This window comes from Mytilus trossulus, chromosome 2 (genome assembly GCF_036588685.1).
Source record: "Mytilus trossulus isolate FHL-02 chromosome 2, PNRI_Mtr1.1.1.hap1, whole genome shotgun sequence".
In the NCBI taxonomy this organism is placed as follows: Eukaryota; Metazoa; Mollusca; class Bivalvia; order Mytilida; family Mytilidae; genus Mytilus; species Mytilus trossulus.
The window spans coordinates 71,049,732-71,064,120 of record NC_086374.1 but is presented as its reverse complement, the minus strand read 5'-3'; the positions used below and the strand labels follow the sequence as shown (position 1 = coordinate 71,064,120).

At 31.4% G+C, this 14,389-nt stretch overlaps 1 protein-coding gene across 1 annotated transcript; it reads left to right on the top strand.

The window, feature by feature from the left end:
- Positions 1-1,016: 1,016 nt before the first annotated feature.
- On the top strand, positions 1,017-14,162 carry LOC134705377 (microfibril-associated glycoprotein 4-like). The gene is made up of 6 exons (XM_063564118.1): positions 1,017-1,135; positions 6,628-6,711; positions 7,543-7,691; positions 8,919-9,015; positions 11,746-11,910; positions 13,884-14,162. The coding sequence occupies exons 1-6, from the start codon at positions 1,063-1,065 to the stop codon at positions 14,129-14,131; spliced, it is 816 nt and encodes a 271-aa protein (XP_063420188.1). The 5' UTR covers positions 1,017-1,062; the 3' UTR covers positions 14,132-14,162.
- Positions 14,163-14,389: the final 227 nt, after the last annotated feature.

Sequence of the window (14,389 nt, the reverse complement as noted above, 5' to 3'; positions counted from 1 at the left end):
GTCTTATGATCTATGCTTACATGTGTTTTACATGTTGCGTCACATATAATTAACATATTATAGTGTATCATATACTAAGGATTCAGATAGGATTGCTTTTCCTTGTCCAAATATGTCACAACTGTCATGGATACATACAGGTTGCATTTAGTTCAAACGTATATAATTAATAGAAATTGTTACAGTACAAAATGTATGTCATGATTTTCGTTAAAATACTTCTCAGTGTGTCTTGTTTAGCTTATGTTTGCTTAGGAAATATTAACATCGTGATACTGTTTTTCTATATTGATTGATTGATTTGCGTTTGCTGAACGTGCAGTTGCTTAACTTTCATGCATGTTTAGGAAAAAATTAAGTTAACAATACATTTTTTTTTGTTAAGTCCTGTAATAGATGCTGTCCGGGATGAAAGTTTGGAAAATTATGACTGCCAATAGAAAATGACATTACGGATAAGGACAGAAATTTTACATTGCAACAAGGCCAACTTCATACTTAAAGAGTTCTAACTAGAATTCTTAACGTGCAGAGGGCATGCATATGCTACTCCCTATTCACAAAACATCGGATCTAACATCACCATACTGACATCACGTGTTTGCGTACCTTTCCATTCGTAACAGACTGATACCCCATTAAAGCAAGATTTTTTACTGCAAGAGAGCAAAATGACCATATTTCTATTCCTAAATTACCCTTATGGTGTATTTAAGCTATTGAACAAGTAGATAAGACCATTAAAATAAACCAAAATGAATAATTAAAAGATGTCTTTGTAAAGTACAGAAATGAATAGTTGGATAATTTGATCGGTAATTGTATAAAATGAAGCTATACCTTCACTCATTTAAATTTGATACATATGATAACGTAAAATGCTGAGCTTTATTTTTGGCATTTCAAAATATATTTTGCATATTGATTAAGAAACTAATATGACTCTTATTACATGTGACACGCAAACTAACTTTGAAAATTATATTTGATATGTTGACACGTGTAGTCAAAATAACAAGCATATTCAGTAAGGATTTTATCTGAAGTGAATAGTGTACAACCATGTACATGAACATTTTGTTAACAGGTTTGCTCCTCTTTTCTAAGGAAAGCAATGGCCATAAAATAAACAAAGGTAAGAATTTCATATGTTATTAATAGATTGTTTGTTGTTTTACGTTCAGTGGCAATTATATCGTGCATATTCAGAAAGACGGTGTTCATATAAATGTTTGTTATGGTGAACAAATGAATATGAAATTAAGTAAAACATAAACAAACTAAATGAATATTGTATACGTACAATTACATATTGAAGGTACATGCGGTTGTACAAACAAACCTGTTTTGCATATTCATCTCCATGAATCCAACGTTAAAAATTAAGTTAGTAAAAGAACAAACATGTGTTTTTCAATAGAATTTGTATAAAGTGTTTTCCTTTACTAAAATGACTTGTTACCTTGAAATTTGGACATTTACGTTATAAATAATCAAAACATATTTTGGAATATAAAAGCCAAATATGTCTATCAAAGAGTATAAGATACCTACATTTTTCATGTATAAACAACAAACACACCTATTAAGGTGGCTCATGGGTACAAAAATTTTAGCAAAAAATTAAACCTTTTTTTGTTCATTACAAATTTTATTTATTACACTATTAGTTGTTACTTTATGATATGGTACAAAAAACAACCCCAAAAAAATATTTGGTTTGGCCCTAGATGACTTTAAATATTGAAAAAGCTCCAAATTATCTCCCTTTGGTGCAAAAATGCCATTTTTTGGCCTTAAATTTGAAATATCTTTTTAACTCATCGGTGACCTATATTTTTTATTACTGTTTTCAAATAAGCTGTACATAAACTAAATAATTGTAAAATATAAGCGATTTCTTATATTAGGTTATTTTTTTATTTCGATATTTCCTCTTATTCTCTTATTAGTTCAACAGAAAAAAGGGACATTAACAAAAATGTATGCTTCTTCCAGAGGCAGATTTTAGCTTAAATGAACGGTGACCCCATTTTTTTATTTCACTTTTCTTTTAAGTATATGATAAAGTTAATTTATGAAAAAATATAGCAAAATCCTATATTAGAAAAAAAAAATCATTTATACCCAGGAGCCCTCTTAACCAAATCATTTAATATTTATAAACAAAGAAGGCTAAGTTACAAATGACGGAATAATAAGTTCACATATATATATTTTTTCACACTATAAATTAACAAAAAGATTATCAAGATAATTAAAATAAACACTATAGTTCAGATTTAAATAACAAAATCAAATTTAAGGGAAAAAAACAAAAAAAAACCTCACAAATTTCTATAATATGATATATAATATATAGTCCATCAGCTAGTTCTCAAAAGCGCTCTAGTTAAGGAGTTTGTGTTACACCCCAGGGTACCGCGATTTTTTTTGGATAGAATTCAACTTCATATCTTATTGATAAAATACAAGGTGTTAGACTAAAATAAAAGTGTCCAAAAGAGGTTTAAAAACGTCCCTTTCAATGGTCCCCTCATTAAGCAATGACGACTTAGTAATTTTCAATTAAAATTTTTAAAATAAAGCGGTTAAAAAAAATAAAGTATAGGGTTAATCAACTTAAACAGACACAAAACTATCATATTAAATGTAACTCGGAAAGTTTTTTGTTTTAAAAAAAATGTTTTTTTACATTACAAACAATCCGATTTTTTAAGTTCAAATTAAGGCATATTTTCTCCTTTCATAAAGAAATTTGTTATACAATTACCCGTTTTATTTAATTAAACTTGAGAATTAATCATTATGGAATGTTTAAAAAATTTGCAGTATTTATATGTCGTCTAAAATATGAATTATTTAATAAAATATGTGTACGTGCAAATACTCGAGAAATACCGGAAATCATCACATTACCGTCTTTGATTCAGTATACAACATGTCCAATGTATTCACACATAAGCATTATCAATTTGCAACTGAAAACAAACATTTAACTGTCGATTTATGATGTTTTTGTGAGACAAATTAGTTTATAAAGTGAATGTGTAACGAAATATCTATGAAAAAATACAAATTTAGGTGATTTTTTTTTCCGTTCCGAAAAGGTGCACTATATCGAACTCAATAAAGGTGTGCTTGATAAAATTTTGTGTTTTAGCTATGTAGTGATTGACTTAAAATTGTTAAGTCATTCAATCGACACAACTTGCTTTGAACGATAGTCAAATAGTCAGTTGTGGGATTTGGCAAAACTTTTTACTTTCTTATGTTTCTTAGACGTTGGTTGCTAAATGCTCATGAAACAGCTTCAATATCCTTAAAATGTATAGATTTAGTAGGAATGGTTAACCTTGAAACATCCGCCCAATACACACTCAGAAAAACTCGAATGAAGCGAGACGAAACTAATGTTTGAAATTGTTTTAGACACTGCAAAGCTGGACAAATCCTTTTGAAACACCTGAGCAGATATATGGCTTGTTCTTGGTTCTGCTTCTTCTTCGGTATTAATGTGCGACCTTCAAAACGCGTATGAAAAGGGAAATTTTGCTTCAGAAATTTTCATTACGGAACGGCTTATTCTAACGTCAACCAATATCTTCAAAACACTCAAAAGAAAATCATTGCTTATATTTAAAAGAAAAAGGAAATAAAAGGCAAGCAGTTAATGGCTGATAAGAACAACAAAACATTGAGAGCAGATGAAAAAAAAATGTCGACTGCTTGTCATAGCCCAGACAAGATAGTTGGTTATGCGATACGTTCTCCGGTTTGATTAGGTCTTTTTCCAATGTATCTTGCAAACTTTGATGGTACACATGTAATGAAAAATTAAAATCTGTCCTGGGGCCACTGGGTGGTCTTTAAGAAAAGGTTAATTCCTTAGGAAAGCATGTGGATTTTTGATGACATGGCAGTTATTCAATCCATTACTAGGATACTAAGCACTTTTTTCGATTCGGCAATTATTATTTTAAAACCTTCCTTTTAGTTTTGAAAAGTGGTCCCGCATTGATTTTGTCACTGATTAGTATCCCATAATATTCATAAAGAAATTAGAACGGCAGGTCCTTGGGAGGGCAAATCGTTACGATAAGTTCTAGATCATCACAATTGTGTTTTTAGGAAGGAAAGAATGTGTGTAAGTTGGGGGAAACAAAGTTGCTCTTGTTGAATACTTTGGTTTGGAAAAGAGTAAACAATCCTTTAGATTTAAACTTGAATGTATTGATCTATTTGTATCACATGGAAGTATGTGCCACAAAATATATGTTGAAAATGAAATAGCCTAGAATGGTTATAGCTTATAATCAAACAGGAAGAAGCCGATAAAATAAGGTTTCTTAATCCAAAAAAATGCAGCTGACAAAGGTTACGACTCAATTGTGAAAAAAACCTTCTGACACTGATGTGGAAGTATTGGCTTACTATTTTCATAGTTGCATATCAATTCTCACATTGTTAGTCTGACAGATACATCTTTCAAATGCAGATTATTAAATGTGCAATCAATGTGTGCGAAATTTGGTGAGAAAGTTTGTAGAAAACTGGCAGGATTTCACGCCAAGACAGGTTGTGATTCAGTTAGTGTTTTGTCTGGTAAAGAAAAAAAAGCAAAGCATTCTGCTTTTTGACATGTTATGTGGAATTTTCAGAAGGTCTATTCTATCTTGGTGAAACCTTTGAAGAGGTGGGCGAAGAGTTGTCAAAACACTCGAGAGGTTTTCGTGTTCTATATATGGCTACGAAATAAAAAATATCGTTGAATAAAGATCAGAGCGTTTTGAAATGCATTATATGCGATGTTAAAGCATATTAAACAAGCCAACTTTCAGACAAAGATTAGGAAATCTGCTCTTAAACACGACACTGGTCTGTTGCCAAACAACTATGATTAAATTGTTTAGAACGTTTTGATCAGTATCAAATGGCTAGACCAACCACCAGCGTTAGATGCTTTGATAATTTTGATGTGCTATTCATGTTAAGCTGGTTGTGCCAACAAAAGATGTTCATGTGTTCAACAAGGTTTATCCTGAACAGATAGCTGTATGTTATTGCTCGAAAGCTTTTAGATATAAGGATTATCAAATCGTTGATACATATGCTAACGAAGATGATGGAAATGATGATAATGATAATTCGGTAGATGCAGGTGACCAAATTAAACTGATGATGATTATATGGATTGATTTTCTGCGTGACCTTAAAATGTGGCGATTCGTTTGTTAATTTAAAAAAAAAATAGAGTTCTAGAAACCCTGACAGTTTTTGTGTGTTTTAATTTGTGAGTTATTTCATGAATGTAAAGTATAAATTTGTGACAGAATCGTCCATTACTGGTTGCTTATAATTGTGTTTGTCGTTGATTCTATTCTTTTGTTTCTTAACTTAAATTTGTTTTTCAACAGCCTTTAGTTACGTTATGCCCTATGTTGCAATGTAAAAACATGTACCGTTTTTTCAAGAAAACTAGTACGTATGCTTCTTTTCATTCAAAATCATGACTTTTGAAAATTACCCTCCCCCTTTTTCTTGGTCCTCTACGATTTAAAAATAAGCCTGCGTTTTAATAAGATATGATATGTTCCATTTAATAAAAAGAATAGTACTGAATACCTGGTTATTTTTTACTTTTTTCTGTAAATATGTGCAAAACAAATTTTTTGATATACCCTTAAATAAGTCCCCTTTTAACCCCTTTTGGACACTTTTTCAAAAGTCTAACACCTCTTAACATATTCTTCAGATACTACTCTTTAAATTTATGCCAAAAAAATGCGGTACCCTGGGATGTAACACAGAATTGAAATTTTGCCCTACCAGCTGATGGACTAATAGGCAAATACCTAGATAATGATAATTCTAAAACATCTACCCGAAATGTTTTCTTATAAGGTAATCTGGCTCAATACCCACAGGGGAAGTCGCCATTAAACCTTATTTAGTATTAATAGGAATATTAGTAATTTTTAAAGAGCACGTAAGAGAACAGTTTATTAAGAAAACAAATGCATAAAAGAGTCTGCGGAGCAAAATATATAGGGAAGAACAGAACAATGAAAGCAAACCATAACAGTCAACTAAAACTTGTTCAGAGGGTAGAATTCTCATCGAATTCATGGAATCTTTCTGAATTCATATTACACTGTCAGTTTTGGTGAAAATGTATTTATCAAGACGTACCGTTACAATTTAACTTAGAAGAGTTAAATATATGGCTAAAATAATTTGCTTTTATTATATAAGCATGTGAAACAATCAAATTATTATTCTTTGGGGAAAGCAAGGCGTGCGCTGTTTAAAAATCAGTTACGCAATCTATCTTTGACATATTTGACAAGGTGAAGAAAGTTGCGTCAGAGAGGACTTATAAATGCAACCTCACGTCGATATCATGTAAATTATTTGGAATGAAGTGGATAATTTTTAAACAAGATGTCCATCTGACTTGATATAGGAAGCTTTTAATATTTTAAATTCTGTATACGAGACCATTCAATTGCAATTTGACATCGATACTGTTTTTAAGTTCGAGTAATAGTATTTGGTTTACAATTTGTAATTTTTTTAATTGATTTAGTAGTTTATAAATAAGACGTTTTCAAATATTCATTGTAGAGAAATGTGTCAGGGACGTCGCCGACAAAGTGGCTACTCTAATTACAACAACTACGAGTCAGTGCATTATCACCCCTACCGAAGGTAAAAGTAATTTAACAAATATCAAACTCCAAGGGAAAGTAAAAAAAAATTAAATTGAAAGTCTATTAACAAATGGCAAAATCAAAAGCTCAAACACATCAAACGAAAAAAATAAAACCCCAACAACTGTCATATTTCTTACTAGATACAGGCTTTTCCATATGTCGACAAAGATAAATTGTACATGCTTTTATAGCTAGCTGAACCTCTCACTTGTTAGAAAGTCGCTTGAATCGCAATATGTTCTATAATTTAAGACAAATATATTGCAGTTGATATATTTTCGACCATGTTTATATAAAGATATCATTATACATGTATGTAGTTCAATATGTTGTCGCGACGTCTTTTTCCTAATGACAACACATTACGAGAAAGTAATTTTCCTGTTCAAACAATGAGTTTAAATAGGAAAATACAAAATATCCACCTGGAATCAAATGATTTTATAGTAAGCAACAATACGTCACCATAAGGAACCAACAATGAGTATTATTTATACCTTATAGGAAGCTATATTAACCCTCTTATACACAAATATAAAACAACTGAAATGAGAAAAATCACGATTTGATTGATGTACAAAACAATAAACGATAAAAAAAAAACCATGATAAACAGCCAAAAATGATCACCACTTAATTAGAACTACCTGTCGTGGGTAGGTAATAGCAGAATTTTACTGGCTTAGCATATATTGTTGTAAATCATGTCAGTGTCGAAACACTTACCACAATGTACCACTGATCAAATCATTCATATGCGATTGTTATATAGCACAGTTTTGAGAGCAATAAAATCATTATTTTTCATCTCTATCATGTTATTAAGGTTTAGATGATCACGACCGACCCTCTGACTGTGGTGATTTGAAGAAATCAGAATACAAAAGTGGCCATGGAGTATATAAAATTTTCCCGGATGGAACTTCTGGTTTTCACGTCTTTTGTGACATGGAGACTGACAAAGGTGGTTGGACGGTTCGTATGTATATTGACATGTTTGTCGGTTAAGGAATTATATTAAAAGAATTAGCTAATTAGAATTAGTATGTATAGTAATGCACAAAACGTATTTTATGCATTTAGCACTGGGGTTACAGGGAACCTATTGTAGTGGGTACCAAGATATTGATTATAAATTTTATCTGAAGTAACGATGTAACGTCAAATTAAACTTTCAAATTAATTCCAGGTACCTTATAGATTCTACCACACCATCCCGTTGATAAATACTGTAGTAATGGGGCAAAATAGTTTTGTTTTCATGTAATGGATAACAACGAGTGTTTGGAATGGTTACACCCGACATATTTCGTCAATGTCTACTGTGTAAATTAGCACATTTCGCAAGTTCCTTAATTGAAATTTCAGGAATAGTCTTTCATTCAGTCTTATATGTAAAGTAGAACTAATATATATAATTACTGGAAGTGTGTTGCGAATATTAAAGCTGTATGTAAATGTAATCCATAACAAAATTCATGGATCGAAAATTATCGACAGGTTGTATGTTAACTCATTGGAGATAATTGGGCCCTATAAATTACATGTATAAAAGAGAGCGGGTTGGGTGCTTGCAAACATTGTTTATCCCGTCACATTCTGCACATGTATATACCTAGCAAAGTCAGTAGCCTGGAATTCAGTTATTGTTGTCTGTTGCTCTGTATCATATATGGTTTCCGTTTATTGTTGTGAACATAAATCGGGCCGTTAGTTTTTTCGTGTGAATTGTTTAAGATTTGTCATTTCGGGGTTTTATTATATAAATACGGTACGAAGTCACACATTGTTGCGGCCTTTAAGGCGATCTATAGTTACAAACTTGTACGTCATTTGGTATCAGTAAGAAAGTGGTGTCATTGGCAATAATTTTACACCTTTTTATTCTTATATTTTGCAAAGTTTCATTCCTTTCTGAAATTAAGTCGGATGCCTTTTTGTAAGGAACAAGTGATATTGAATATATACATAAATCAACAAATCAAAATTATTGTGACATTTGATTAATAGATGTGCATTTCGACAATTGATGTCTTTTCACTAATGGTCGAGGCCGAATTATTTAAAAATCAAAATCTCAACAAATCGTTGACGTTCTGATCGATCACAAGCAACATAAAATAAAACAAAATACAGACAAGCCATGAATGTCATATTGCATTAGAATTTGAAATAATCAGCGTATTCAATGTACTTTCACAGGTATTTCAACGAAGAACAAACAATTATGTCGGCTTTTATAGAGAATGGGAATCTTATAAGAATGGCTTTGGAAATCTAAAGAGTGATTTCTGGTTAGGTATGGTTTTATTTTCAGTATGGCATTAACAGCTTTATGATTATATATATATATTTTACTCAATGTTAAATTAAAGGGATAGTGATTTGTGATAATCCAATCACGATAATCAATTAGGAAGTAGAAATATTTAAGTAACAAACAAACACCGATGGAATTAAAGCAACTGCAAAAGGACGTTGACCGGTTTTGCCGATAGAACAAACGTCTCTCTCTATGTGATAAGAGAAGCCATTTTGAATAAAAGTTTATAGTTTGTTCCTATTATATACTGTTTCACAATTGTCCGAGGTAACTGGAGGGTTTGGATCCAACAAACTAGTTTAACACCGCCGTAATATGTATATATTTGACACCCATGTCCACAGCCTGTTATTCAGTGGTTATTGTTAGTGTCCATATTTGTTTTTTTTTATACTTTTGTTCATCAGTTTGGCAGTTAGTTTTCTCATTTCAGTTGATTTTCATTTGTGATTTCGGGGACTTCAATAACTAAATATGCTGTATGGAATTCTATATATAAACTCATCATAGATACCAGGACTTTATTTAGTATATACGCCAGACGCGCGTTTCGTCTACAAAAGACTCATCAGTGACGCTCGAATCCAAAAAACTTAACAAGGCTAAATAAAGTACGAAGTTGAAGAGCATTGAGAATTAAAATTCCTAAAAGGTTTGGCAAATACAGCTTAGGTGATCTATGCCTGAGGTAGAAAAGCCTTAGAATTTCAAAAAGTTCTAAAACAGTAAAGGAGTAGGTACGGTAAGGACCGATTTTGGCCTCAAATTTCAGTTTCATCTGACGAAATATTTTGACCACTTTTTAAACACTTAAGTGTCTGTTTCATTTGATTGAATTATTTTTTGTGAAAGATTTTAACTCATTTAGTCATTTTAAAAAAACGATCCGATTCAAGCAAAAATATGAAAAATCTACCAAATATGCGCAAAATATCACTTTTCAGATGATTTTTGTCGAAAATGGAAGTTGTCGCATCTGTGTTCATCCTCAATATTTATATATGTTATGTAGTATCATCAAATACAACTTCCATTTCAATATTTTGGATGAATACGAATGCGGCCACTTTCGTTTTACACGGAAACCGTCTAAAATTTAACTAAAATGCTGGTATTGTGAAGATTTCAGTAATTTAGCATGACTTAATGGTGCTAGTACCCAGTATATGTGCATTGTATTGTGAAAAACAGCCCATATTCATGTAGCAGAACCATTCTACTATCCAATAAATAACTAAAATAGATAAAGGAAGATGTGGTGTGAGTGCCAATGAGACAACTCTCCATCCAAATAACAATTTAAAAAGTAAACCATTATATGTTAAAGTACGGCCTTCAACACGGAGCCTTGGCACACACCGAACAACAAGCTATAAAGGGCCCCAAAATTACTAGTGTAAAACCATTCAAACGGGAAAACCAACGGTCTAATCTATATAAACAAAACGAGAAACGAGAAACACGTATATATTACACAAACAAACGACAACTACTGTACATCAGATTCCTGACTTAGGACAGGTGCAAACATTTGCAGCGGGATTAAACGCCCCAATGGATCCAAACCTTCTCCCTTTTTCCGAAACAATAGCATAACATCACAACATAGAAAAACATACGATAAAATATCAGTTGGCAGACTTAACTCAATCAACAAACGTATGATTACACAATGAACGAATATTGATCTGCGAAGTTTACATTTTAATTTTACAATTTTGTAAAACTGCTATATTTTGGGGACAAAAAGGGCTCTTACTGGACCTACTCCTTTATAAATATAACTATATCAATGACAATTCATGTCAGCACAAAAAGTGCTGACTACTAGGCTTGTGATATCCTCGTGGAAATATTTCCACCATCAGTGGCATCGACCCAGTTGTTGTAAATAAACTCATCATAGAAACCAGGACTAAATTTAGTGAATACGCCAGACGCGCATTTGGTCTACAAAAGACTCATCAGTGACGCTCGAATCCAAAAAAAAAACTTAAAAAAGGCCAAATAAAGAACGAAGTTGAAGCACTTATGTACATGTGACCTATAGCTTTTGTGTCATTTGGTTTCTTATTGAGAGTTGTCTAATTGGTAATCATACCATATCTTCTTTTTTATATATCAAACACCAACCTATCAAATTCACACTCAGTCTAAATGAAACAATCAGGAATAGGACAAACACGCTAAAATTACAGATAAATGGATTATGCTGGTATCTATGCTTATCCGTAACCTTGTAAATATGTCGTTAGTGAGTTGAATACCGACACATCGTATCAGTCAATTCATGCGTGAATATCAGTCGTTCCACCAGATATTTTTGTTAAACAGGTTTTGTAAAGGCATATCTCTGTTAATGATTTTCATATTTTGTAAACATGGATGAGCATAATGTACGTACTGATATATGTCAGTCCCGTACAAATTAAATATTTAACTGCTGAAAAATAACAGTTAAACAAGCAATACGTTTTTTTCATAGATTCTACTTAGAGTGTCCTTCGTCTGAGTTCATATCCTGGATACGAAGTATGAAGTTAATCTCTTTTTTCTATTGTATCCTAATTCCCAATGCAAGACCACTCGGATTCATTAGATGTTAGCATACATGTAAATGTTGTGTAAAATATAAACTATATTCATATAAAAATTAACTGCCAATTATATTAAAGAAATGTAAGAGTTTTGTGTATTTAATTACAGGGAATGAATATTTGAACAAAATAACTGAACAGGGATATTACATACTGCGGATTGATATGGAGGATTTTGAAAATAATCACAAATACGCCATCTATGAGAAATTTGCTGTTGAGAACGAGAAGTCTGGATACAAGCTGAAGGTAGCTGGTTATACTGGAAATGCAGGTTAGAAAATTATATTTGAAACGGAATAATTAAACAAGCGAAAGGTTAATACTTAAAAGAAAACAAATATATATAAGGTAAAACTAAATAACAAAACAAATATGCATCAATGATGCTCTTGTGGAAAATATAGTGACAAATATTCTAAACAGTCATGGAGTTTACAAAAGTGCCAAATTCAACTTCTACCTGTATGAGGAAGGGATACACTAAATTTCCAAACTATTTAGGAAACATGTTTTTATAACTGCCCTACATCAGGAATTGATGTTAGATGTCAATTGTGGTCGTATGATCAATACCAGCTTGTACGGTATTTCTTATGCAGTTGCTTGTCTTTGGGTCATTGTTTTCGTTCTTTTCACGATAATGTTGGTTGTCTGTTTTCGATTTGTATGGCTCCAGTCTAGCTCTCCTCTTGTCTTTGAGTGTATATTATGATTTTGATACGAATCTTTGTGCTGTACATATCTTTAAATATATATTTTCATAAATGTTTACGTTTTATTTTTCTTGCTTAAAATAATCGTCATATTGATAAAAGTCAATTAATTTACCAAAACTTAACTTGCACAATACTCCTAAAAACACTATTTTGGCGACGTGCATTTGCGCGAATTTGAATTTTAACAGTTTAATTCAGTGTTCAATACTGAAAATAACCTGAACTCTTCAAATTTTGTATTAACATTCATCGTATTAATAAATACATAAATGTATCGCTTATATAAGCACGTGAAAGCAAGGTCTAGAATGAAATAAAGGATTTCTGGATTTGTTTTACAATCGTTGTTCTCATATGTTCCTTTAATTAAAACACAACTACATTTGCAACCTTTATTCTAATTCCAAAACTAAAGTTTACTTTACGAGAAATATTATTATTTCGTTTGCGATGATTGACATGTAACTTTAGTTTTCATGAGTTTTATTCAGTGTTCAATACTAAAAATAACCTGAATACTATAAATTCTGTATAAACATTTATCGGTTTAATAAATCCAAAAAAAGTATTTTTAACCGACTTTCATAAGAGTTTTGTCTTATGTTTTATCACTATTTGTCTTCCCTTCTTCTTATGCCAAAAACCTTATAGTCGATTGTTGACTTCGTTTTTATATCTTAGACTAGTTCCAGTAATAGAGATATATACTGCATGATTTTGAAATGATTTATTACATGTCGAATTTTATCAGTGAAAATTGATTCTTGCATTATAGTTAAAGTTTCAAAATAAATTAAATAGGTAGATTATACCTAAATTAATCGCATAACCATTAAAGCAAATAAAGCCATTTATAATTGATCATGCAAATGCTAAGATGACGTCGGTGTATCTTCTCGACATAAAAGAACGATTAGGCAGATGTTTAAACGCGTAAATCAGTTTTAATTATTAAAACCTGAAATAGCCTATTGTTCCTTGGTTTTTGTTTGTTGTTTTGGTGCATAAGTGTTTCTCGGTCTTCGGTTTTATATAAATTATAACGTTGATTTTCCTGCTATAGTCATTTTGCCTATGATATAATTCTATACTTACAAATCAATAAATGAAGGAACCGTAGTATACCGCTGTTCGAAAGTAATAAATCGATTGGGAGGAAACAAATCCGGGTTACAAACTAAAATCGAGGGAAAGTCAACAAAATAAGAAAAACAACGAAACAGCAGAAACACTGAAGTGCAAAAAAAAACCCAAAACAATGCAACACACACAGAAACGAACTATAATATATCAACTGCCATTGTCCTTACTTTTACTTGGAACAGTACTATAAACATGTTCCATATAATTTTAAAGAATAGTGAATGATAAAAAGATTTTGTTGATAAAGATTTTATGTTTCATAAAAACACAGGTATCCGCTATTTGTTTAGAAACAAACTGGCAATATAGTACTTATACATGTTATATACATAGTTATACATGTTAGACAGTCATGGTATTTGAATATTTACATTATTTTATGCAGGTGATTCATTCAGCGGTCATAATGGATATAAATTTACTACAAGGGACAGGGATAATGATGCTTACCCACATAACTGTGCTGAGTTGTATTACGGAGGATGGTGGTATACTAATTGTCATTATTCAAATTTGAACGGGATGTACCTAATGGGAAAACACAGTTCTTATGCTATTGGTGTTAATTGGAAGACCTGGAAAGGATACAACTACTCTTTAAAAACAACACGCATGATGATACGACGAGCCTAATAAAATAATCAATAAAAATGAACAAGTTGAATTTTATTTTTTATTGCTTATATGATTATTAGATAAAAAAAAAAAAAAAGCGACATACGCCACAGTTGGACTTGTTTGTTCTTTTTTGTTTGAAGATATATAAATATTTCTATGAAGACAAAGACAGCGTGGGTGTCTGGCCTTCAAAATTGTTATCATAGTTTCTATGATGAGTTTATCCAGTCATTAAAAAAAGCATCAAAGATTAGCATTTACTTTACTTGTATA